Raw genomic sequence first — 26131 nt, 5'->3', positions numbered from 1 at the left:
GAAAATATTCCAGGGAACAGGATCTGCACGTTGCTGTGGTCTCGTGGCTGTCACATCCTTCTGGAGGAGTTACAGCAGGAAACAGAACAGGAAAACCACCAGGGTCCTGGTCACCAGGGTCTGCTCTCGCTGTGCTGGAGCATCAGACAGGACAAATCTCCCAGAGCAGCTGGGGCTGCCCCTGGATCCCTGGAATGTCCCAGGCCAGGTTGGACACTGGGGCTTGGGGCAGCCTGGGCTAGAGGAAAGTGTCCCTGCCCAGGGCAGGAGTGGGACTAGGGGAGCTCTAAAGTCCCTTCCAGGACCATTCTGCCCTTAGAAAGGCAGTGGAGAAAGAACCAGGGAGCAATGGAACAGGGACAAGGGAAATGTGGAGGGTCATGAGATTTCTTTGAAAATCCACAGAGAAACCCTCCAGGCATGAGGGATGGAGAGAAGGAATCACAAAGGCATTTATTAAAAAACCCATCAAGTAGATTACAGAAACTCTGAACCAATCTAAACAGGGATAACTCTTCCTGTTGGAGCTGGGTTGGGCAGGGAAGGATCTAGGAGGAAAGGCATTGGTTTGGAAAGGTGCCAGGAGCTGGGCACAAGGAGCTGGGAATTCTTCCATGTCCGAGGATCCTGGGTTACACACAGAACCAAGGAAACAGACAGAAAGGATCAAAATAAGCAGCAACTCAATATTTAATATTGGTTAGGTGACTGTGAAGAGTTTTCAGAAGAGGCTGAGCCTTTCACATCCCAATATCTGAGTTGGTGAATGTACAGACTTGCCCAAACAGAACTTTCCTGGAGCTCCCTTTGGGCTCCGAGGGGTTTGTGACCTGCCCAGCCCTGAGCCTGCTGGACTCTCCCTGCACACACTTTTAACTTTTAACCTTTAGCCAGTGCTGGTCACAGCTGGGCACTGACAGCTCGGCGTTTCTGCCTCCTCAGCAGTTGTTAAACAAACATCCACTGCCCAGCCGTACCTGTGCCGCAAGGGCAGGGAAATAAATTCCACAAATGCCAGTTCATAGAGGGAAACCATCGGGTTCATGAGTTACTCGGGTCCCTGAGCTTGTGAACAGCCTCTGACCCTGAACCTGCTCAGTGCGGCTGGAGGGAGGAGAGAATTACCCAGTGATTCTCCTCAGGCCTGAACATGGACTTTGCTTTGGGACCTGGGGATGTGCTGCACCGCCACCGCTTCCATGGGCTATGGGATTACATCCATTTATACACACGCAAGAAGAACCAAAAGGAACAGTAGAAAGGCTGAGGGCGGGCTGCTGGTGGGCACTGCGCTCTCCGGTGGCACGGGGGTGTCAGGGCGGCTCGGAGCCGGTACTGGGGGAATGGGGGCTGAAAGGAGCAGAGGGGCCCGGGGCTGAGGGAAGGTCCGGGGCTGAGGGAAGGTCCGGGGCTGAGGGGGGGTCCGGGGCTGAGGGGGATCCGGGGCTGAGAGAGGATCCGGGGCTGAGGGGGATCCGGGGCTGAGGGGGATCCGGGGCTGAGGGAGCCGCTCCCGGTGTCCCCTCAGAGGCGACGCTCGCGCACCGTTTCCCGCCTTTCGCCCCGGCCGCTCCCCATTGGCCCGCGTGCTCCGCCGCGCACTCCCATTGGCTGCTCTGGCAGTGCCCCTCTCTGCCTTGCCCGCCATTGGTCCCCGGGCACAACGGGAACCACGCGGGGCGTTGCAATCGCTACGGCGGCCGGCGCGGGTCTGACCGCGCGTTCCGCGGAGCCGCGCCGGGCAGCATGGAGGGCGGGCGGAGCGGAGAGGCCGCGGCGGCGGCGGCGGCGGGAGGGGACGGGCCCGCGCCCGTGTTCACCCTGGAGGAGGTGGCGAAGCGCAACTCCAGCCGTGAGGCCTGGCTGGTGATCCACGGGCGCGTCTACGATGTCACCCGGTTCCTGGAGGAGGTGCGGCCTGGTGTAGGGGCTGAGGGGAGCGGGGAGAGGCTGGGGGGCCGTGTGAGGCCGGGAGCGGCGGGAGGGTCAGGGGCTGCCTTGGGGAGGGTCAGGGGCTGCCCTGGGGACGGAGATCCCGGGCTCCGGGGCAGGAGGAGGGGGCGAGCAGGCCCGGCCGGGGTTCGGGGGGTCCCGGTGTCCCCGGGGCGGCTCCCGGGCCGGCTGTGCGGTCTCTGAGCGGCCTCGTGCCCGCGGTTCTGCCGCTAAGGGACGGCGGGTCACCCCAGCCCGGGGCAGGGGCTGTGCTGGGCTCCTCTGAGACAATTCCAGGTTTCCCAGGAAATCAGTTCAAGGAGGTGCGGGCTTCCTCCACTCCCGGGACCTCCCTGCACATCTTGAAGGGTGATCGGGGCACTTGAGTAGTTTAAATGTGGAGTCCGCAGGGACACCCCGAACTCGGGGGTGACAGTGACACCGCAGCCATCGCTCTGTGCCTGCCCAGAGGGGACCGCGCTCCAGGGCTTTGCAAACAATGCAGCTCCTGCTAAATCTTTACTTCCCTTGACTGCGGGGACAAAAGTTCCTTCAAATCTCACTCCTTTTGTCTTCTGATTTTAAGAAGGTTGAGAGTTGTGTCCTAACTGTTGAAAGCTGGAAATGGCGTGGGAATGAACAGTAACAACATAGTAACACCCCAGGGAATGGCGTGAAGTTGTACCAGGGGAGGTTTAGGGTGGATATTAGGAAAAGGTTCTTCCCCCAGAGGGTTCAGGCAGTGCCCAGGCTCCCCAGGGAATGGGCACGGCCCCAGAGCTCCAGGAGAGTTTGGACAGCACTGCCAGGGATGGACAGGGGGGATTGTTGGGGTGTCTGTGCAGGGACAGGGGTTTAACTCAATGATCCCTGTGGGTCCCTTCAAACTCAGGACATTCTGTGGTTCTATGAAAATTTCAAAGGAGTTTATCCCAGTTTTTTTTAACAGCAAAGACATGGCCTGTGCAGGGCAATGTACAAAGGTTGGCTGAACCAGGTCCAAAGAAGACACTTCATTGCAGTGCACGTGTTCCAGCTTGTTGGTTCTGCTGAATTCAGCCCTGGTTTCCCTCCAGGCCCAGTGCTTGAAACCTGTGTGGAGTGACAGAGCTGCCCTGGCCAGGGCAGAGGTGCAGCAGGCAGGAGGGGGAGATCACCTGGCAGCTGGACTTGTGCCTGGCTCTGCAGGTCTCATATTTATTTATAAAGTTGGACACAATCTGATCTCTTCTTTGGGTCCAGAAAATGATCGAATCACAGGATTGTCCAGGCTGGAAAATCCCTCCTATGGAGTCCCCCAATCCCTACCTTGTCCCCAGCCCAAAACACTGAGTGCCACCTCCAGGCCTTTCCAACACCTCCCTGGGCAGCTCCTTCCAATGAACAGCCCTTTCCATGACAAAATTCCTCCTGATATCCACCTTGTGCCTCCCCTGGCCCAGCCTGAGGCTGTTTCCTTTTGTCCTGTCCCTGCTCCCTGGGAGCAGAGCCCGACCCCCCTGGCTGTCCCCTCCTGTCAGGGAGTTGTGCAGAGCCAGGAGGTCCCTCCTGAGCCTCCTTTTCTCCAGGCAGGACAGTTTGGTGGGGGGAGTTGTGGGTGCACAAAGGCTGAGTTGGTGCAGGGAAAGACCAGGCACAAACTTGGAAAAGCAGTTCACAGCTGGTTTCTGAATTAAAAAATGCTGGGTTAGGGTTTGGGAAGAGCCAGAACGAGCTGGAGGTTGGGGCAGCAGTTGCAGGAGCTGTGAATTTTGTTTTACACTTGTCTCTGTGCAGTGATTCAGTGTGGACACTGCAGGGAGGTTGAGGCTTCACCTCAGTGCTCTCTGTGAGATGGAGTCTGGGACCTGCTCCCTGGGACACCTTTGGAATTACAAGTGAGCCCAGAAAAGCACTTCAGTCCCTCCAGCAATCCAGGTTCAGCCTGAGTGTCACCTTGAGATGGTGTTTCACCCTGAGATGATATTTCACTCTGTCCTTTCCAGGCCCTTTTTCCCATTTGTGTTTTTCTGACATGAAAAGACCTACTTGGATGGGGGAGGAGGAGAAGAATAAGGGCAGTGTTGAGCTGTGCCAGCAGAGCTGACACAACACTGTGCTGTGCACACCCCTTGCTGGCACAGGGAACTGCAGATCAAGGCCTAATTTATTGGCAAAAATCCTCCTTCTATCTGTGACCCTCTGGAGTGCAGCTGGTGGGCCCAGGGGTGTTTGTGTGGTTTGTGGTTGCAGTTTGTGTGGGGAGCTGGAGCTCTGAGGTGCCCCCAGCCCTCGGGGGGTCCTGTCCTGTGTCCCCCAGCCCCCTGTGCTCCCTGGGGCAGGATCTGCTGGGTGCCTTTCCTGGCCTTTGCTCACAGATTGTTTGGCTGGGATTGCTGAGGCTCCTGGCACGTTCCGTGGCTGGGGTTGTGCAATCCTGAAGAAGGTACCAATAAAAGGCTGAATTTGGCTTCACAATCCCTGCAATTTGTCAGGTCAGCCAGCCTGAAATCCATGTGCTGCTGGAAGTGCAGACCAGTTTAAGTTTCCAGTTCACATTATGTGTAACAGGAGTAACAAGACACCTATCACTTAACAAAATTTACTGAATTATAAGAAAACAAACCAAATCCAGGAGATGTGCAAAGGCAGCATCTGAAATATTGCAGGTGTTTCTAGGAGGTGCTTCAGAGAGCCTGTGAGTGCCTGAAATGAAATGGGATTATTTTAAAGTCTAGGAGAGCCTTATGGTGATCTATTTTCTCCCAAATCTGGGTAACTGGCCCACAGCAGGATAACTGTTATCACTCCTGGTTGCAGTGGTCTAGATAAGGACATACAGACTGGGCTGTGTCAGGCTCACACTTCACCACAACAGCATCAAAATCTGAGCTTTTAACTTGTGCACCATCTGTAGGAGACTTATTTACAGTTCTGCTGGAGGGATCCAGTGTCTCTCCATTTTCACATATGACTAGGAGAGCCTAGAGAAGCTTTTGTGTGTGTTGTGTGAGGCCACAAAGCACAGCAGCCCCACAGCTCCATGTCTCAGCACATGCTGCTGTTCCTGATCCTCGTGATAAGTGTCAGCAGGAATCCATTTCCAGTTTCCAAGGGGAAGGACCTGGGTTGTGACACCACTGACCCAAATCGCTCGCTTGGTTTCAGGTATAGTGTTCTTCAAGAGAAGGAGGAGCACCAGGACTCTGAGTTTCCTCTTGCTGACTTGCTCCAGCTCTGCAGAGGTGTTTTTTGTTTTTGGAAAAGCTGTTCCATCCCGTACAACCTGTGCAGGATGTGTGGATCATGGGTCCAGCTGGCTGCTCATCCTTGGTGCTGGCACACGGTTATTGCACAGGAATATTCTTCCCTCTCTGGGTTATTTCTCTAACTCTGGGCACCAGGAATGAAAGTTTCAGCCCTCCTCAACCTGCTGATCCTCTCTCTTACCTGACACAGTGATCCAATTAGTCCTGGAGCTGAGTGTTGGTGCTGAGCTCGTTTGTGTCTGCAGCAGGTCTGCCCCAGCAGTTCCAGGCAGACATTTGCAGACATTTCCCCTGTTTGTGGGGAGGGGGCTCCAGGCTCTCTCCCTGTGGAGGTTTGGGATGTGCTCCTGGAGGCCTTTGCTGTGTGCCCTCAGTTCCAAGTCACTGTTACTCACTCTGTGTGCTGAGGGAGGACCCAATTTTATTGTCACCTCTCTCCTTCTGCTTTGTTTTTGTCTGTTTCTTGTCAGAAACTGACACTTTGCAGGATTGTTTCCCCTGGAAGTTGTTTTTCCCCCCTCCATAGTTTGCAGCACTGTTTCCATGTTTTCCTGCAGCAGCTGAGCTGCAGATTTGGGCAGTTTTGTGGCAGAGTCAGTGACTTCCTGTACAAATAGTCTGGGTTTACGTTTGCTGGGGCAGGACAAGGTAGGAATTGTCTGGCTGCAGCAGTGCTGTCTGGAGGACAGAGCCCTTCAGAAACAGGAGATACCAAAATATTTTCAAGGTCTTTTTCTTTTAGGCTTGGAGATTGCAGTGAAAGACAGATGTGCACAAATAAATAATTGTGGATTTAGCAAGTGCATAGAAAGGCTTCAGAGCCAGAGATGTAAAGAAGAGTGAACTTTACTGTTCTCCTCCTCTCTTGAATTTTATCCTTCCTCTTTGGCTTGTGGAGAGATGTCACTGAAAGATCCACTGCACGTTCCCTGTTGCTGCAGAGTTTTTCTGTCCTTCTAGAGTGGATTATTAGGAAAAGAAGGTTGTCTGCTTAAAATTCAGGTATTTCCCTGTCTGAAAGATGAGATTTCTGGTGAGGCAACCCTAAGGAGTTCTTCTAGAAGGCTTAGATCAATGGGCAGCTTTTCAGTGGGTCATAGCTGGAAACAGACAACACTCAGCAGTCCCTGCTCTGACTCCTCTGGGATCAGGCAGGTCTGAGGGTTGGTGTGGGAGAAAGGGCAGGCAGAAGAGCTGCAGGCAGACACAGGGAATGAGCCCCAGAGCCTCCCTGGTGCCCCAGCTCAGCCAGCTGATAACTGCCTGCTCACAGACTGTCCCTCCACCTTGTCCTTTGTGGCACCTGAGAAAGCTCCACGTTGGTTTAGTGACATACCTGGGCAATAAAGGGATTTATTCCAAATGAAGAGCTGTGATATGAGGATTGCAGCATTGGCTGCAGCAACCCACAGGAGCAAACAATGGGGCTGGTTTGTGTCCATCCTGTGTTTGGTGTGAGGTGGGATGGCCTGGGGGCAATATTCAGACTTTTTGCAGCAAAAACAGACAAACTGAAGGAAGAGGGGGAGTGGCAACTGCTCTGTGTCTGTGGGAAGGAGAAGGATGTGACAGAGAGGAGCAGGTGTGTTGGTCCTTTGATCTGAAATGTAGCCCAACATCTCTTCTCCAATTCAGGGCTGGTTGCCTGAAGCCTGGAAAACTGGGTTAGTCCTGTGTGTGCCCTGGGATGTGTGAGCACTTCATTGGTGTCACTGCATTAGCTGGTGCTTCACACTCAGCCTGTGAGGGGATTGTCCTTTGCTGAGTCTGTGCTTCTCATGGCCAGGCTGTTCCTGGAATTGTGGCATCAGCAGTGGGCAGAGCCCAGCCCAACACACCTGGGCTTTGTGTCACTTCATCCCATCTCAGAGTCAGCACTGTCACTGTGGAGTTCCCTGGGGGTCTGGCTGTTGTAGCTCTGGGTCTCTGAACTCAGTGTATGATATTAAACAGTGTAATTTTTGTGAGACTTCATGATTTCCTCCCCCCATGTCACTTAGTGGTGGCACACAAGGTGCAGAGTCAGCCAAACATCATTTTTGTAGTTTCTGAAGAAGTAAAATCTCCTTTCCTTATGGTGTCTGTGAATTCCTGAGCAGAGGCTGGACAATTGACCCTCTGGTGTTGGTCCAGGTATCCAGCAGTGCAGGTCGGGAGGAAGGCTGATGACACCCTCAGTGCCTTTCTGCAGCCAGCCCTTGGCTCACCTGGACTCTTCTCTTCCAGCCCTTGGCTCACCTGGACTCTTCTCTTCCAGCACCCAGGTGGAGAAGAGGTGTTGCTGGAGCAAGCTGGCAAAGATGCCACGGAGAGCTTCGAGGATGTGGGGCATTCCACAGATGCCAGGGAGATGCTGAAGCAGTATTACATCGGAGAGGTGCACCCGGTGAGTGCCCCGTGTAAGTGCCAGACAGACACAAGGCTTGTCTTGTGAGATAGGTGAGTAGTTGAGGGGTTTAGGCAGTCCCTGTGTTGTCCAGGCTTTCTACTGGGGAAAGCAGAACTGAATTAGTCTTCTCCTTCCACCATTCAGGACAGATTTCTTGCTTCATTTAAACCAGGGCACTTACAGGTTCCCTCTGTAGCTGGTGGAAGCAAAATCCACCTTTGCCTTGTAATTCTGAGCTCAGGAGAGTAAGAGTTCTCAGGGGCACCAACACCACCTTCCTACCAGCCTTTGGGTGCCAGAGGAAGGAGTCCTTTGAAAGCTAAGCCCAGGCAATTCCCTTTGTACAGAACAAATCCCTCATAAAGGCTGCAGCCTTCCTTTGAAGTCAGCACTTATCTCTTTTCTTCTTCTTTTCCCCCCTGACAGAACGATCGTGGAAAGGAAGGTTCTAAGGTAAGCTCTCAGCATTTCAGTTTTCTCCTTTTATTTAATGTCACATGTCTTTTGGAGTTTTTTTTTCCCCCTCTTTTTTTTTTTTTTTTTTCCTGTGGAGCTTGTGGCTTTATGTTTACTCAAACTACACATGAATAAATTTCTCAAGCAAATTCTACCTTTGTTTTTGTTCTGAAGCTCAGTGGGCACCTCAGTGGGAAGTTGGAAGTGAGTTTTTGTGCCCTTTCTCTGCTGGCAGCAGCGATGTTTTTTCCACACCTTGAGCCACAGACCATTTTTTGCATTTCTGGCTGTGCCCTGACCACGGAACTGGTTTCCTTGTTGTTCCCTTGGAGCCAGGAGACAGCACAGGGCCCCCAGCTGCCTGGCAAACAGGAATTCTCTGTTAACTGCCTCAGGGATCAGGGGTGTTGCTTAACACTCAGGTACTCCTGGACTAGAACAGGGCAGAGTGTTGCAAAAATGCCTTTGGAAGGGATGGGGAGAGGGAAAAGGCAATAAATAGAATCCCAGCTGGAAGGTAAACATTGCCTTGCAGCTGGCTGGGCTGGGAGGCCTGGACAGGGCACAGCTCTGCCTCCAGCAAGGCTTTCAGGAGATACTCCTCTGAGCAGGACCACTTGCAGAGCAGCAGGAGTCCAGAAGGGAACTGCCAGCAGGGAAATCAAGGATAACTCAGGCTGTCTAAAGCCTTTGCTAAGTTATGACATGGAGCTGTGTGATTATGTATATATATTCACCTTAAAATTTATTGTTTGATTCAATCCGATTCATACACAGAATCACATGCTGAAAATGTGCACAGAAATCAGTGATGAGCAGAGCAGCTCCCTTGGATCTGAGTTAAATACTTTATTCAAGTTTTTTCTCTTCTGATCAATAAGTCCAGCACATTTTGCACAGCTGAGGGCTCTCTCCAGAGGGCATCATCTGTTTAAAAAGGAGATTCCAGTGGAATTTAAAGATGGGAGCAACAGAGAGAATCAGAAGTGCACAAATAAATAAGGGGGAAGCACAAAACCACCCCAAAACTGTGATGTAATAAGCAAGGCCTTATTGTAAGAGGGGTGCAAGTTCCAGCATGAAGTTGGTGACTGGGTGGGACAGATTGGATTGATGGGAAGAAGATGAAGATGACAGCAAACATCCCCAAAATCATCCACACTGGTGACAGGGGGTGTTTGGGAGGGGAGAGTTATTTGTAATCACAAGTTCAGGCTTGTCTTATTAGCACACATTTAATATTTCTTTGTTCCCCTGCTAACTCCCTCTTTCCTCCTCCAGAAGCCAAGCAGGACATCCTCAGGCCAAACAAGGTATAGTATCTCCTGAAAATGAGAAATGGAGGGGTTGGGACTCTGTGGAGCTGCATATTAACTCCAAAGGGCAGGGAAATCCCTGGGGATGTACTGCAGTGTCCTTCTGGCAAGCAGATACTCCAAAGCAAGTGCCAGGGTGTGCACCTCCCTTGCTGGATGTGAGCCCGGGTCTGCTCTGCACTGGGCAGAACCAGCATCCCAGTGTTTGGGATTCTCTGCCCCACGTGCTGGTGGCTCTGTCCCTGTACCCACAGGGGTGATTTGGGTGGTCTCTGTGGGCCCAGGGGTGGGTGGGTTTTCGGAGGGTTTCACCATGATCAGCCCTGTCTAGTTGAAAATCTTTAAAACCAGCACGGGGCCCTGGTCTCCTGCAGCTCGTGCAGGAGGTTCTGCTCAGGAGGCTGCTGAGGGTGAGCCTGTGGGCTCTGCAGTCTGAGCCAGGCAGATTTACTGGGGCACAGCTGTAGCCGTTGCCATCCTTGAGTCAACTGTGTTGTTTGTACAACACAAATTACAGCCTGACTTATTTAAGGAAAATAAAACCAAACCAACAACAACCACCCCCCTCTCACTGGTCTCTGGACGTGCCAAGCTGGAAATTTCAGCCATCCAGCTGCTATTTTATAAGGCATGAGGCCACACTTGGGCCTCTGCTGGGGGCTGGCAGAGCCTGTGCTTGGGGACAGTGGGGCCTGCCCGGGCTGTGGCCATGGTTAGGGGGCCAAGCTGTGGGTACAGCTCCCAGGTGTTCCCTGGATGTGTAACAAGGGATGGACATTGGCAGTGGATTATTAACTAGCTGCTTTCTTCTGGTTTCTGTGGTGTGTACGTTTTAGTTTGTTGTTTCTTTTTCTCTCCCTTGTAGTTTCTGGTCGACATGGCTGATCCCCATCTTCGGAGCGCTGGTCTTAGGTTTAATGTATCGCTATTACATGGTGGATGGGAAAAGCTCCTGAGCTGGCCTTGCTGGGGCCTCAGACAGCCTGAAAAGAGGGAGAGAGAGTGTGTGTGTGCAACACATGGAGTCCTGCTGCCCTTAGCCTTCCTGCCTTGCTTTTAGCTCTGAGTCTGTCAAGTGATGTTGATATCCATGGGACCAAGCTAATTCCAAACTCTATCCTAACTCTGGGACCCACAGATCTATTGTACTTTCCCTCTTGCAGTGCAGGGAAAGAGGAACTTGCAGCATTCCCTAACGTTGGTGTGGTGTCCCTCGTGCTCTCTCTCGCTCTCTCTCGCTCTCTGACATAACCCCCAGACAACCTTTTCTCTCAATGCCTTTGCGTTAAGCCAGACACCATGAAAGAGCTGCCCTGGGCCTGTGGCTCTGCCTCAGCCCTTCACACAGTCAGGAATCATCTGCCAGAGAGGATGTTCAGAGCTTTGATTTTGCAAGAACCTTCCCAGATCGTGCAGGCAACACTAATTGGAGTGGCAGGGAATTGTTAGTTTGGCCACCTCTTTCTGTACCTGTCTGTTTTTAACGGTTAAACAAATACAATGGATTTTAAAAGTGTTTCTGTTCATTTTGTAATATTTGTACTTGTTCCTTTGGAATGTATATCCTGTGAACAACTTAAATCAAATCCTGGTTGGTTGGGGTGTTTTCGTGCTGTGCGTGGCAGAGCCAGTGGGAGCTGGCACGTGGCTTCTGCAAATGCAGATTCTTCTTTCTCCCTGAGGTCATAATCTGACACATGTATGGGAATAAACTCATTCTTGCGTACTGTGAATGTGCACCAGATGGGGGAAACAATTAAATCTGGTCTCTTCTCCCAAAATGAAAAGGGAAAAGAAATGCATTTGGGATTTGTGGATAATGCTGGTTTTGTCTAGGAATAGAGGAGAGTATTTCCCTCTTGCCCTGTTTTTGTGTGTTGTGCAGTCGGCCTTGAAGTGCAGACAGTGCACAGTTTGCTTCCTGTGCTGAGGCAGGAACCTTTCCAGCTCTTCCAGCACACTGGTCTGGGGCTTTGGGATCTGCTAAATAAAGGGAAGTGGTGTCCTGGTGCCCGCTGTCCTTTGGCAGGGCTGTGCCACCGACACTGGCTCCCCATCCCAACCTCCAGCACAGCTGATCATCCCCTGGGATTGCAGCAGAAAGGGCAGTGATACCCTGGGGTGCTGCTGTGAAAACCTCCCATGGGTTGTGGGGATTCTTCTCTCCTACAAAACTATCGTGTCCTCCAGAAGGTTGTGTAGAAGAAATTCTTGGATGTGGAATTACTCTGCTTTTTAAAACCAAAGGCCAGGGAACTTGGAGTAAGAGCACTGCCAGGGCTGCCTTCACATTTAACACAAAATTGTGGACCATGAGCTCAGTTTGGGGAGTTTAGAGTGGATTCCGTATTAGGGAAAGGTTTTGAAGCTGGAAGGCAGATGTTGGCAGCAGTATCACCCTGCTGAGTTGGGGTTGTTCAGGGCAGTGCAAGATTCCACAAAGGGCAGCTGGTTTGGATCCTTGCCTGAGGAATGGGGCAGGTGTGATGCTGGAAACACACCCATTTTCTCCATAGGCAGCACTTTTACCTGAATTTTGACCTTTTTTTTTTTTTTTTTTTTTTTTTTTTTTTTTTTTTTTGTAAGACCGTTTTCCTGGTGCTTTCTACATTCAGTTGCATTTTGGTTGCTCTAAATAACTTGCCATCCTTGACCCTTGCTATCAGCTCTTGACTCTCTGCTATTGGGGAAATGGCCTGTTAATTCCCACATGTTACAGAACCCTTTTTCCTCCTAATGGATTAATTACCCAGGGGAGACTCTCAGTCTTGTTCCAAGGCTTCTTGGAGCTGGTAAGATCCTTGTCCAGTGCCTTGTGGAACCCCAAGTAGCCTCTGTCTGTACATGTACCAGCTCCTCAGAGACCTCAGGGTGCTCGAGATGCATTTGCAGAAGCCACATTGGAGTCTTCCCACTTCTCCACTAATGACAGGGGGTGGAATGTCTGGGGTGGAGGCGGCTGGAGAGAGCCCAGGGCTCCCCGGGTGTCCTCTGGGGTGGTGGGGAAGCCGCCTCTGCTCATTCTGTTCTGGCTGGCTCAAGGATGGATCCCACAGGTGTGAAACCGCTCGGGCAGCAAGAGAGGTGTGAACAAAGCTTGTTTACTCATTTTGTTTAAGGATTAAAGCAGGCAGTTGCCAAGCTCTGTCCCCATGCTGAACCCGCACAGCCCGTGTTTGCTGCCAGGACCCCGCACAATGCCGGGACAAAGCTGTCTCAGCTTTCACCCCACAGAAACCTCTGTGGGTGGAATTCAATCTGGGCTATGCTCCGCTTCCCTCAGGTGCTGCGGAGGAGAGGTTGAGTGAGGAGCTGGAAATATGAGCACGGAGGCAGCTCCTGTGGTTAATGTGAGCGTGGTAGGGCTGCCCAGGGGTGCAGTGCCAGCCTTTTCTGCCTCTCCACCACCCCAAGTTCCTTGATGACGCAGAATGTAATTGTTAATTGGGCCGATGGTTTGTGGAGGAGGGTTGGGAGGTCTGAGGGTGTTCCTGGGGGGAGTTGGTGCATGTTCCGTGATGCAAGAGCCCACAAAACGCCACTTCTTGTACCTGGAGATTGCCTGGCAGGAGGTGCCAGGCTGTGTGTTTGCTGTGTTCAATAAAGGTGTACAACAAACAGGTGCAGAGTCCTGTCTTCCCCCAGGTGTGGGATGTTTAGTTACTCCATCCCTGTTACCTTGGGGTGTGTAACCCCCATGTTACAGGGCTCAAATATCCAGTGCTGGTGAGCTACAGCAGACAAGGGATTTGCCTTCCTGTTGGTAGAGGAAAAAAATCTTTTCCTTGGCAGAAGTTGGTGCTGAGCCTGTGCCAAGGATGATCAGCAGCACGAGTGGCCAAGTGACCCGATGGTCCCTGTGGGTGTTGGGGAAGCAGCAGTTTGGGGCTTAGCACTGCACAGGCAGCTCTTGATTCCATAAAATATTCCATGCTGTAATGGGAGTCTCAAAAACTGCAGCAGGGCTTTGCGGGGTTTTTACAGGGGTTTTTACCTACATCACCCTGATAATCCCAATCACTTTTAGGAAGTGTCATGAAGAAGTGGAGGTGGAAGTGGCAGAGCAGCCATGGGCATGGGTTTTCTCTGCAAGAAGCCACATGGTGTGTGATGGCAGCACCACTGCCCTGTGGTCCCAGGGCTCCCACGCTCACACCTGCATGAGAAGAGTGTGTAGGAAGGTTGTTTTCAATGGAAAGATGACATGGAGACCATAGAATTTGTCTCTTATTTGCATGTCTGCTTATGAAAGGATGTAACATCCCACTCCTGTGGCTGTCAGCAGAATCAGGCTCTTAAAATTTGCCTAATTATGGATCTTGTGGTACCATCAGCAGCCTCAGGGAAGCAGTGGAGCTTGGTCGGAGCCTCACAGGAGAGAGCAGGAGGTTACCAAGGTGCTGACTGGAGAAAAGGACATGGAAAATCAATGGGAACATCTGCTTCGGTCCTGGATTTCAGCTGAGATAATGTAGGAAAAAGGGCATGAACTGAGTGGGAAGTGCAAGTTTTGGGGAGGAAGGTTGGGCTTTGTGTTCTTGGCAAGCACTGTCTCACTGTAAACTTTATTTATCTTTGATCTAGAGGAATTGGATCCAAAAATCAGAGAAATAAACAGAAGATTTCAGAACTATTTTTAAATCTGCTTCCAAGCCCTGCAGGGTCAGTACTGTGCACAGTCCTGCTCGGAGCACCAAGAAGGATTTGCAGGGTGTGTGAGACAGAGATGGTAAAATGGGCCCCAGAAGAGTCCTGACACAGCCAGCCTGTGTTTGCACACGACAGCTCCCACCCTGGGACAGGGAGGCTATGGTGGCTTTATTCCAGGATTAAATGGAAAGACCCCTTTAATGGGATTTACGTGTCCCCTCTGTTTTTAAAACCTGAACCAGGAACGTTTTCAGGACACCAGCAAATCCCGTGCACCCAGAGCTGGACCTTGCCCAGTGTCAGCCCCGCAGCCAAGTGTCCTGTTCCCTGTCACCAGGATGGGGACAGACAGAGGGGGACCGTGTCTCCGGCCTGCAGTAACCGCCCTGTACATCCCCTATGGCCCCGGTGCCCCCATCACGAGGGTGAAGTCACTGCCAATGTCACACGCTGGTGTCACACGCTGGTGTCACACGCTGGTGGTGTCACCCGCACTGTGTTGTCTCTCCTCCAGGGACACCACGAACAGAAATTACTATAAAACAGGTTTCCTGCCAGCCTCGGCAGCTCTAATGAGTCAGGAAGTCGTAAGTAATCTGGGAATAGGGGAACTGTTGACAGAGCCTAATTATTTTCTGACAGTCTTTCTAACACCGTTAGAAAATAAAACACCTACATAGGCTCCGGAATCGCAGACTGGGTTAGTGATATTCTGCAGGCACCTGCTAATTTGTCCCCACGATCCCGGTTTAGGCTCCTTCCCCCTCACACCTGCCGCTCCCCGGCTGCTTCTGCAGGAAGAGGAACTTTATAATAAAGAGAGAAAGTACCTTGATGACACAGAAGTGCTGCAGCCTGCTCCCACGGCTTTTCCATGTTCTGGGGCCCACAAGAGGAGTTTTATGGCTCTGAATGGATCCTGGGAAACCTTGTACATGTGCTTTGTTGACTTGCCTCGGTGTTGTTACTCCCCCCAGTCCTGCTGCTCTGTGCTGCACCATGGACTGACTAATCATTTATTTAGTCCTTTATAATTCTAATTGTCCAGGACTGTTTGGTACTCTCAAAACCCTGAATTATTCTTTCTCCAGATTTGGCCTTTGCCCATAGCCTCCCTGTGTTGAAATGCTGGGAGCACCAGGGCCTCTCTCTTTTCCAGCTGTTATCAGGGCAGTGCTTTGGAAGTTCCCCCTGGCTGGTGAGCACAGGAGGGATTGCACAGCCAGGCTGCACCTGCCTCACTCCAGGGAGCACCAGGACTCCTTTTTTCTCTGCTTTGACCCCCCATCCTGTATTGTTTGTTATTTGTGTTCTCCCAGCTCTGCCCTTCCCAGGACTCTGCAAAGCTCTTCACAGACAAACATGCTCCAGCAGCTGTTGTGGAGCTGCTGCTGCTGGGCCAGCAGTGCCTGGGCTGTCATGTCACTGCCCAGCCATGAATGCCTGTGCCTCTCAAAGGCACCTTCTCTATCCTGAATTGCTTCATCCCTGAGCACTCTGCCTCTCAGAGTGTTCTCTCAGCCACTTCCCTTTCAGGACTAAGATCTGTTTTCCTTCCCCACCACAGCCCATCTGGTGGTGGCACCTTCTCCAAGAGCCTCTGTCTCCCTCATCACTCAGACAGGAGGTGAGTATAGCACAGTCTTACAGTCTTATTGTTTTCCCTGGATGCTTCCCAAACAATTCAGTTTTGTAGTGCCAGCATAGCAGTAGCTCTCCCTCATGGACAGGTATTCTTCCCTCCCTTGCAAGGCAGGGCAATCTCTGCCTGGCACAGGTGAACTCTCCTTTCCTTCTGAAGTTGTCAGATTGAGATTGCCAAAGGGGAACCTTTCCTTTCAGCTCTCCCGAGTATGACTGCTCCAAGAGAGCTGGAGAGGCACTTTGGAGTGCCAGGACACAGGGAATGGCTTCCCACTGCCAGAAGGCAGGGTTAGATGGGATAATGGGAAGGAATTCCTGGCTGTGAGGGTGGCGAGGCCAAGGCACAGGTTGCCCAGGGAAGCTGTGGCTGCCCCATCCCTGGACATTTTGCGGAGGGACTCAGTGATCACAGCACACCCATTTGGAAGATTTTTAACTAGTGAGGACACTCGTGCCTGACTTGATCAATGCATGGGTGAGCTGTGCTGAGCACCCTGGAACAGCAGCAGAACTGTGGTGTGCCATGAGCCAGTGTTCCTGGGGACTGGGACGGCTGCATCCCGGCTGTCACTGCCCAGGGAAGGCTCTTGGAGGCTGCCACAGCACACCTGGGCAGGGGCTGCTCACCAGGTGTGCTGGCTGATGGACAGGGATGAAACCCACTGGAGTGCTGTGCCCTCCTGCCACACCATGAATGAAATCAGGTAGAGGAGAGGAAAAGCCAGGACAGCTCCAGGAATTAAAGCAGCTTGTCTGGGATGGAAGAGAAACCTCCCTCAAATGCCACCAACCACACACCATGCAGCTCCCACTGCTCTGCCAGGGCTGTGGGACACAGACACCGTGTGTGTCCCATCCTGACACGAGGGGATGTGGCAGAACAGGGTAACATGGCACAACAGAGTGCCGGTGCTCCAAGGAACAACTCAGTGGTGTCACAAGTGGGGGACTGTGGCCGTGTGCTGGGTGACACCAGCGTGGCCATCCCACAGCACCCGACTGCCCGGCAGGGTTCAAGGGCTGCTCACTGCCTGTGGGGCTGTTGGGCTGGAAGACACTGAGTGTTTTCAGAGGGAGGTTTCGCTGGGATGTGAGTGCGGACTGGCAAGGAGCTGGCAGCAGGAGGGACGGGAGCCAAGCCTTTGGTGTCCCGGGGAAACTGGACCCTGCGCGGCGCCGGAGGCACGCGGCAGCTGTTCGCAGCTCCTTCCGCCTCCATTTTTCACAGCTTAAGCACTCGCCTGGCACCTCCATCCGCTCACACACAGCCCCTCTTGCTTTCCCATCCTTTTCCCCACTTTCAAAGCAGATTTTGGACGCTTTGGAAAAGTAATTTTAAGTCTGTGCAGGGCACCTTTCCACACCTCCTCCCCCTTGTTACACCTCTCAGGGAAAGGGCCTCCCGGACTCCCTCAGAAGAACTCAGTGCTGGTGTTCTCCCCATTCCCCACATGTGGGGCACTTGTTTCTTAAGGCAGCTGCCACCCGTGTCAATGATAACGCACTGTTGACACTGCTTTTGTATATTCACAGTATTTGGCAATAGCTGTTTTTTTTGGCCAATATCCGCACTGTGGGTTTGCCAGCTCTGGCTCGTGGGTTTCCATGGCAGAGCCCCGAGGGCGGATGGAGCTCTGGTGGTACCACAGGCGGCCCTGACCCGCGGGGTGTCCTCAGGACCCCCGGCACCGGGCGGGACGGGTCGGGCACGGCCCCCCGAGGCACAGGTATAACCGGTGTTATCGCCCTCACCCCGGGGCCTACCCGAGAGACCATCCCGGGGCTCCCGCCAGGCTCTGGCGCGGTGCCCTCACGCCGGGGGCTGCCCACAAGAGCTCCCCTGAGGCACCGGCCCCTCACTGCGGGGGGCTCCCCTCAGAGTCCATCTTGGTGTTAAAATGGGGCTGCGCTGGAGGGGCTCTCCAGGGTGCCCTGATAACGGTGGCTCCCCTCAGAGTCCATCCTGGGGCTATGCTGGAAAGGCTCTCCCGAGTGCCCTGATCCCGGTGGGCTCCCCAGAACAGCTTCCCTGAGGCACCGGCCCGGGCCCCTCGCTCCGGGGGGCTCCCCTCAGAGTCCATCCCGCGGCTGCGCTTGAAGGGCTCTCCCGGGTGCCCTGATCGCGGGGCTCTCCTGCGGGTCTCCCTTCAGCGCGGCTCCCCTCAGTGCCGGGCTCTCCCTGAGGGTCCATCCTGCCCCCCCCCCCGCCTCAGCCCTTCCAGACTCTTCCCCCGCGCCCCCCCTCCCCGCCTGCGCACGCGCGGCCGCTCTGCCCCCGCCGGTCCCCCCTCCCGTTCTCCCTGGCGCAGGCGCAGAGCGGCCGCGCCGCCGCCGCCGTTCCCCGGCGGCCCCTCCCGTGTCCCGCGCAGGCGCAGCGGGCTCGGAGCGGCGTCGGGCGCGCTCCGCTGCACACCGGCCCTGCGAGCGCCGCCCGCTCCCGCCGCCCCGGCCCGACCGCCCGCCCGACCCGCCCGCCCCGCCGACCGCCCCGCGGCCCCGCCGTGCGCCCCGCGCCGCGCCCCCCGGCCCGTGTCTCCGCTCCGCTCCGCTCCGCGCGCGGCGGAGGCAGCCGCGCCCCCCCCCCCAACCCGGCCCGGCCCCCCCCTCCTCCCGCCGCCCCCTCGCCCCCGCCGGGCCGCGGAGCTGCGATGCCCTCGGACTTCATCTCTCTGCTCAGCGCCGACCTCGACCTCGAGTCCCCCAAGTCGCTCTACTCCAAGGGTGAGTGGCCGCGGTGGTGTGGTGTGTGTGTGTTGGGGGGGCAGCGCCGGTACCGCCGGGCCCGCGCTCCGGGCCGCCCCGGGCCCCGCCGGGCATCGCCCGCCCGCCCGCCGCCCCCGCCCCGGGATGCGCGTCCGGAGGGGCCCCGGAGCCGCGCGGGGCCGCCCCGGCTCCCCCGGCCGCATTCCTGGCCCGGCCGCGGCCGCCGCAAGAATGTGTCCCGACAGGTTCCGGCGGCGGGGCCGGCGGTGGGGGGCTCGGCCCGCACGGGGTCCCGCCCGGGGTCCCTCCCGGCTCTGCCCTGCCCGGCCCCGGCCTGGAGCTGAGCTAACGGGGAGCCAGCGCGGGTGGGGGTCCCCAAAGCTGCTCGGTAAAGCCTCCCGGGAGCGCGGTTCAGCCGAACGAGAAGGTTTCGGATTTTTGGGGCGGGATGTTCTGGTTCGGGGTGAGAACAGGGAACCAGCGGGTCCTGGATCCCGGTGCCCGGAGCATCTCCGGGCGTTATCCCCGCGCACCGGGTAAAGCAGCATCGTCTGTGGGGAGCCGGACCGGGGAGGGATGAAGTGGGTTTAAAATTAATTTAAATTAACTTCTGTTTTCATAATGCCGAACTCGAGCTCTGACAAGTGCATGTGAACATGGGTAAGTTCATCAGGACAAGTGTTACGTACTAAAGAGTTTTTAACTCATTTTCTCGTATTTAAAAGACTTGAAATCCGCCACTATTAGTTTGTGATAACAGAAGTACCTGTTAGTAGTTTACTAGTAGTTTGTTGTACTGCCCACAGTACAGCTGGTGAGGGAAGTAATTTTGGGGCCATAAGACAAAATAAATGGAAAGTCTATTATTACCCTGAGGCGAAGGTTTAAACCAGTTTAATGTTGTTACAGAATAGATTTAATTTTTTTTAGGACTTTAATATGGTCATTAACTTCAAGTTGTGTGTTGGTAAGAGGTGAAGGAAAGGAAATAAAAAGATATAAAAAAGACTTTAATGAATTAAAAGTACATATTGGAAGCTCTCAAACTGCTCAGAGTAATTGTCTCTCTCTTTAAAGTTATCACTGGTGGCTTGTAAGTTTTTTTTAGGATGTTACTGGAGGGGCTCAAGGCTCTCTGGTTACCCAGCACAATGTGTTCCAGTTGGTTTCAGTCCTAGTGCCGACAGTAGGGAGAGTATTTTGGAACAGGGCAGTTCAATGATAAAAACAGGTGATAAACCCCACTGAAGTTATGATTTATCCTACTGGAAATTAGGGAAGTGTGTGTCGTTAGTTTGTAACACGTTGAAAATAAAAAGCTTCTGTGCAAGTCACAAAATTGCTTCAAGGACTCGTTCATTGAGCAGAACTTTTGAACTGCCCAATCTTACTTTGAATTCTCTTTTATTTCTTTGTATTTAATGGACTGATCGAGTGTTTCAGCTTGGAAAAGAGTCTCAAGGCTATTAATCAAGAGTGTGTTTTTGTTCCGGTGCACAGCAGTGGGTGCAGAGCTGGAAGAGGTCGAAGGAAGGATGTTGTGGTCACAGTGAGCTGCCTGATCCAAGCGAGATGCCATGACCGAGATGTGCAGTGCACAGAGGGGTGACAAAGAGGTTAAAGCAACTTTTGCTTTTCATATTTTGTCACAACAAAAGATCAAGGAGCTGATAAGCCGAAATGCAATTTCAGCTTTAGAGCCAGTGACTATTGAGGATGAATAGTGAAGTGATTGTGGAGATGATTTTAGCTGGATTTAGGAGAAGCTGTTTCTGGTTCTCTGGCTGATCAGAACACGCTCCACCGTGCCTATTTTTTTTTTCCTAGATAGATACAGATAAGTTTATCCTGTGGACAAGTGCTCTGGCTCAGGGTACAAGTACAACTGATGAGATAAAGGGAAAGGTCTGAACACAGTGAGAGAACCACAAATATGCATTTATGATGAGGGTGTGTTAGAGCAGTTTCTTACAACCGCTCTCCTTTCAGCGGCGCGGCCGCGATCCAGCCCCAGGCTGAACCGGGGCCAGTCCCTCTGCTCTCAATCACATTCCTGCACACTCCAGGAGCCTGTGCCTGGCCATCCCGGCCTGGGGAGCCCTCCCATCCCTGCTGGGAGCTGGGGAGGTTCTGGGAGCAGCTCAGGTTGGGGTCTCTGCGGAGTTACTGGGGTTTCTGGCACAGAAAATTTGGTTTGTTGGAGTTAAAGTGGCAGAGTATTCCACTAAAACAAAATTTAAAAAAGCAAATAAATAATAAGCAATAAGATAAAAAAAAAAAAGCAAAGTTAGGTCTGGAAACCCAGAAACTGAAGATTTTAGTATTATGATTTTTTTTTTCCGGTATATTTTCTTCCCTTCTCTGGACAGGCCAAGTTATGTCATCAGCCCGTCCCCGCACCATGTGTTAAACGTTTTGGCTTGCACCACCATCTCAGTTAAGAGTTTTGTTTTCATGTTCTCATAAAAAAAAAACTTAAACAAAGCTCTAAAAGCCCCCACAGCTCAGGTGAGTGTGAGTGGGTAATATAAACTCACCCCGCAGCGTGAGTCGATAATGTAAACTCTGCTCCGATAACTCACTCGAGCAATTTCTTTTCCTTTCTGCGTATCCTGGGAAAGGGAATATTTTCTTTTCGTATCTAAATACTCCACGTTCCAGTTTTTGCCCCTGTAGGTGCGTTTCCACGGGCAGCTCCAGGCAGAGTGAATTCCCACGTGCACAGTTCAGGCAGTCGTGTGCTCCTCTTTTCCTCGTGGCTCTGCTCACGCCAACTCTGACGTGGCCTCAGTGAGCTGATCACGTTAAAATTAACTCAGCTTCTCCCTTATTCTTTCCCAAAGGAAAAGGGGAGGAGAAATGTTGGTTTTTTAATGGGGTGAGTGTCTCGTGTTTGCTGTGGGTCTTCATGAATGGCTTGTGCTGACTCAAGGAAGGGACGTGTAGAAACTGGCCTTGGGTAACGTGGGACTGGTTCTTTCAGCAGTTTATATCTGGTTAAAATGATAGTGAAACTCTGCTTAACTTGCAGTTCCTCTGCAATACAATCTCTAAATATTTGATATATTGGTTGTAGCTGTTAAAAGTGAAAGAAATGAGAAGTGTGGATTCCAAGGCCTGTTCCTGGAGCTCATCCCACAGACCCTGAGGAGCTGACTTGTGTCAAGGACTAAAACCTAAAGTCTTTTAATGTATAGTCAGTATTAAATAATGTGTAATCAGTCAAGAAATGCTTTCAATGTAACCATTGCAGAAGGATGGCATCTCCTACTAAGAAGTTAATAGAGATATAAAAAAAATGCATCACTTCATGCTGAAAATATTTAGGCTGTAGTATGTTACTGTCCCATCTTTACATAACACGCTGTCCTTTTTGGAATAAACCAACCCAAATGTGCATACAGATTAGTAATGTAGTAGAAAAATCACTGGAGCATAAAACCTAAAACCTCGAGGCTGGTTGTCCTGTGGTTGAATATCATCTGCAGCATTCAAACAGAACAAAGTTGGCTCTTCACTGGCAACAGGCAGAGGTGAAAACCTGTAATTAAAGCAGTTCATCAGATGTCAGGTACCAAATCTGATTAAAAATGGGATTAATTTAGCTAATACATTTACTTTGAGTTACCCAATAATGTGTGGGTACTAATAAAATGGCATTTTTGCACTGCAGCAAGTGCAGTTATGAGGGTTTTTTTTCACGTCCCGGGTTTTGCTTTCCACAATGGAGTTTCTGTAAAACCGAGAGACTTCCTGGAATTTGGTAGCAACAAGAAGAATGTTAGTAGTCTGATAAATAGCTCTTTTGCCCTAAAAATGTCATATAACCAAAACTCAAATGTTCTTCATGCGTAAATGTGAAGTGACTGTAATCCACTTGTGTTTGCTGGGAATTGGGATACAAGGCGTGGGGTTTGGTGATTTTTCTTTTTCCCTACCAGAACTCTTTTCTTCCTGTGATCCCAGGGATAACTCTAGTAAGACAAGTGACTAAATTATTGAAGAGGGATGGAAAAGATGCTTTATAAATATAGCTTAGAACTTCAGAACTAGTACTAGCGGGTTTTAGGAACAGAAATCAGACTTGGCTTCTTTTTGTAGCAATTTTTATCTTCTTTTTGTCGCCGGTAGAAGGTGGATGAACTGTGCTGAGTGTTCCGTGAGGGATGGATGGATGGATCCCTCCATCCACCTCCTGCAGCTCTTCCAGCTGCCCCCGGGACATTCTGACTTAACCAAAATGGATCCAACCAAAGTTCCTTAACTTGTGCGTCAGCCTCGTAAATGTCCTTTTCCTCCTTGGAATCTTCCCCCTTATTGGCTTTCAAAACAAAACTCTGGAACGTGTTGCTGCAAGATGATTGTGTGATGCTGGGGGTAGGGGGAGGACTATGGATTCACAGCTTTTCAGGGTGTAATTTGAATATTCCGGTGGCAAAGCTGTCTGAACAGCCCCTTTTCCTCACCGTCTGTTCTCACCCATGGTCTGTGCTCTGAACGGTGCCAGCACAATTGTTGTTTGTGGCTGGGAGATGAATGAGATTGGGAAACTGATCTAGAATGGGGATATTGTGCTTCTGATCGGATTTTCTCACATTGTTCTGCTTCCTGGTCTAGTTACTGTGCAGCTGCACAAGGAGGGGTGTCACGGCAGGAAAGGAGGGCTCTGGAGCTCTGGGATCCAGTGGTGGAGGTGGGAGCAGATGGGCTGAAACTGCTGAACTGTCTCTGCCATGGAGAGAAATGCTGCTTGTGTTGTGCCTTCTGGAGCATTTGCTGTGCCTGTGCTCTTGTGCCGGGACCAGAACAGACAGGATTCCTGCTGGGGCTGCTCTCTGGGAATTGGTGTGGGAATCTGCTCCTGGAGCTCGGAGGGCTGGGCAGGACACCACAAAGGCTCCCTGACACGGGTGTTGGTGAGGAAGTGTGAGACTGCTCCTGCCTTGGATTCCCCAGTGCTTCTCTGTTTGTACCCAAGTGTAAATCATGGAATGGTTGAGGTTGGAAAAGACCTTTCAGATCCCCAAGCCCAAGTGTCAGCCCAGCACCTCCATGTTCAGCACTCAGTGTCCTCCTGTGCCACATCCACACAGCTTGTGAACACTTCCAGGGCTGGGGACTCCACCAGTGCCCTGGGCAGCCCTTTCCATGAAGAAATGTGTGGCTCTTTGGTTCTGAGACTAGTTGGATTCTTTGTCAGTTTTACTTGTTTCGGATACTTTGTCCTTTTCTGAAAGTTGTAGTTTTTTCTATTAGAGACTCTCCATACATTGCCTGATTCTTTTGTCCCTGGAAGTGTCCAAGGCTTGGAGCAACCTGGTCTGTTCCTCCTCCCATGGCAGGAGGTGGAATCAGATGAACTTTAGGTCCCTTCCAACCCAAACCATTCCATGGTTCTGGAATTCTGTACTGCAGATTAGTGTTGTCTAGCAGTAGAATTTTCTCATCTCACATTTCTGAGGCTGTAGGTTAAGATTTTTTCATTTTTTTATGAAGCATCTGACCTTTATTTATAAATTACCTTTTGTTATCTGTAACTAAAAATGATTGGCATCTGGATCCTTGATCTGACTTTTGCACTGGTACACAGGTTATGTAGCTTTATATGAAATATATTTCACAGAATCATTTCACTTGGAAAAGACCTTTAAGGTTGAGTCCAACTTCTGAGTGATCCCCACCTTGTTGACCAGACCAGAGCACTGAGTGCCATGTCCAGTCAGTCCTTGAACACCTCCAGGGGTGGTGAAAATGAAAGAGAAACCTTCATTTTCTAAAAAAAGGCAATGGTGTGAACTAATTCTGGAGTGTAGAAGTGCTGGTGAGTGCCAGCAGGAGTTGGTGAGGGGCCAAAGTGCAGGTGGAGTAAGGTGTGTGTGGTCATGTCTCTGCAGTTACCACGTGTGTTCTCGTGCTGGGAATGCACAGAATAAACTGATCAGGCTCAACAGTCAGGCCAGTTTGTCATTAGCAATTGTTCTAGGAACTGACTGAAACAAACTCTCAGATCCAGCTTTGAACAAGCTCTCAGATCCAACTTTAAACTCTGTAGTAATAGCAAGTGCTCGTGGACATGCAGTAAAATCTCCAGTAAGTGCTGTTGGCAAAGCAAGCAGTGCTTCAGCAGTGTTTAAAATGTAAATGTCCAACTTCAGATGTGTTATTTTACTGTATTGTGTAGCTCTGATGTATCTGTGAGGTGAGTATCACTTAACCAGACTGAGGAATGTTGTCACTGTTCACATAAATACACTCTGATCGTTTTCCATTCCCTTCCATCACTTGCCCCTTCAGCATTTGGAAAGGTTTTGTAAATAACTAGAAAGAATTTGGGCTCACCTTACAAAGTTTATGAAACTGATGTGATGTGCTGAAGAATCACAAGTTTTTGATCCTAGAAGCAGGTTGGGTTGTCATGAAGGTCAGGAGGTTTGGCAGACAGAGGGAGGGTGGACAGTGGTTCCTGTCAGTGCCCAGACAGGGTGAAGATCTATAAGAGAGAGATTTAGAGTCCTAAAAAGTTTCCAAACATTGGAGTTTCCATTCCCGTTCAGAAAAACTGACCCTCCATCCAGTTGTTTCAGTCCCTCATTGTGTGGAGACCTGATGTTTTTTGTGTGTGTGGATTCACTCAGCAGAAGAGTCAGTGAGTTTGGACAGGGGCACTGTGGGGTGGTTGGGGAATAATCAGCTGCAGAGTCCAGAGCTTCTGTTAACTGGCAGTTTTCTGACTTTGCAGTGAGGATCCTGTAGTGTGGAGATGTGTAAATCCTTTGTATTTGGGGCAGAATAGGAGTCTTGTTTTTCATTTAAAGTTTACTCTGTTTTCAGATTAGGAATGAGGAGGTCTCCTGCTAATATTTGAGTATGTTTTGTTTTTTAGGGAGGAGAAAAGGCAGCTTTCCTTGGAATGTGTATCCCTATTAAAGCAGATTTACTGAGGAATTTATAATTATAGTTTCTAATAGTCTTGGTTTTATCTCACAATTAAATGCTGCAGAGCCCAGGAATCTGATTTAGGTTCAAGTTTTGAAAACAGTCAGGTGTTCTGGTGGTGGGAGAGGATCTGGGTGAGTCTTGAGGAAGCAGTGCCAGCTTTCAGTCTGAGCCCTTGGGGCTGGCATGGCCCTCTGGGGATGATGGAATCAGTGCTGGGACTGTGCCCAGCAGGGTCTGACTGTCGTCATGGAGACTCCACAACCATCCTGGGCAACCTGGGCCAGTGCTTGGCTGTCCTCATGGATAAGATAATTCAGATGGAATTTAGTGTGTTTTAATTGGTGCCCACTGCCTCTTGTCCTGTCATGGGGACACCACTGAGAGGAGCCTCTCGTGGCCTCCCATCAGGAATTCCCACATAAGGATAACATCCCCCTGAGCCTTTATTTCCCTGAGGAATCCCTTCCAGGTGCAGTAGTTGTCCCAGGTTTACCTGAGCATGTCCCTGATCATTTGGTCCCTTGGAAGCATTCGAGGTGTCAGACTCCCACCAGAGCTCTGTGTGACTGTGCCAGGAGTGCTCTGCACTGAACACTGTCTGTGGTGTGGAGAGCAGTGTTTATCATCAAACAGCTGAGTTTGCAGCAGAAAGCAGAGTGGTGGTAGGAAGCACAAACATTTCTCAGTGTTGGTGATGATGAAGAACACACCTTTTAATGGGAGTGGAGGCAGGGAGGTGTGGAGGTGCTCTGTGGGCTCCAGATGCTGAATGTCCTGTTGAGAGTTACTAGGACAGGTCAGGTCTCAGGAGCACAGCCTGTACATCATTTTATAATGAAATACTGAACCCAAGG

The 26131-nt window shown here is 51.5% G+C and overlaps 2 protein-coding genes across 4 annotated transcripts in view; both read left to right on the top strand.

The window, feature by feature from the left end:
- The first annotated feature begins 1710 nt into the window (after positions 1-1710).
- On the top strand, positions 1711-10857 carry CYB5B (cytochrome b5 type B). The gene is made up of 5 exons (XM_083870223.1): positions 1711-1911; positions 7438-7566; positions 7996-8022; positions 9307-9338; positions 10207-10857. Exons 1-5 carry the CDS (start codon positions 1747-1749, stop codon positions 10295-10297), a joined length of 444 nt encoding a protein of 147 aa, XP_083726349.1. The 5' UTR covers positions 1711-1746; the 3' UTR covers positions 10298-10857.
- Positions 10858-13963: 3106 nt separating this feature from the next.
- Positions 13964-26131, top strand: part of NFAT5 (nuclear factor of activated T cells 5) — a 54926-nt gene continuing 42758 nt past the window's right edge. For 2 of the 3 annotated variants that reach the window (XM_083870137.1, XM_083870136.1), the window contains exon 1: positions 18261-18356. In XM_083870137.1, coding sequence (XP_083726263.1) covers positions 18284-18356 — 73 coding nt within the window. In that variant the 5' untranslated portion in view covers positions 18261-18283. Of the gene's footprint in view, positions 14053-15558; positions 15619-18260; positions 18357-26131 lie in introns of those variants that run through there. The other variant, XM_083870140.1, reaches the window with a different exon arrangement.

The sequence above is a fragment of the Zosterops lateralis genome (assembly GCF_965231275.1).
Source record: "Zosterops lateralis genome assembly, chromosome: 12".
In the NCBI taxonomy this organism is placed as follows: domain Eukaryota; kingdom Metazoa; phylum Chordata; class Aves; order Passeriformes; family Zosteropidae; genus Zosterops; species Zosterops lateralis.
The sequence above is the reverse complement of the archived record's forward strand: the minus strand, read 5'-3'. Positions and strand labels throughout refer to the sequence as shown.

Bases quoted from the DNA above. Each gene is read 5' to 3' on its own strand.
- CYB5B (XM_083870223.1), top strand. From the start codon at position 1,747: ATGGAGGGCGGGCGGAGCGGAGAGGCCGCGGCGGCGGCGGCGGCGGGA. The intron at 8,023-9,306 runs GTAAGCTCTCAG...TTCCTCCTCCAG, and splicing joins GTGGAAAGGAAGGTTCTAAG to AAGCCAAGCAGGACATCCTC. The intron at 9,339-10,206 runs GTATAGTATCTC...TCTCCCTTGTAG, and splicing joins ACATCCTCAGGCCAAACAAG to TTTCTGGTCGACATGGCTGA.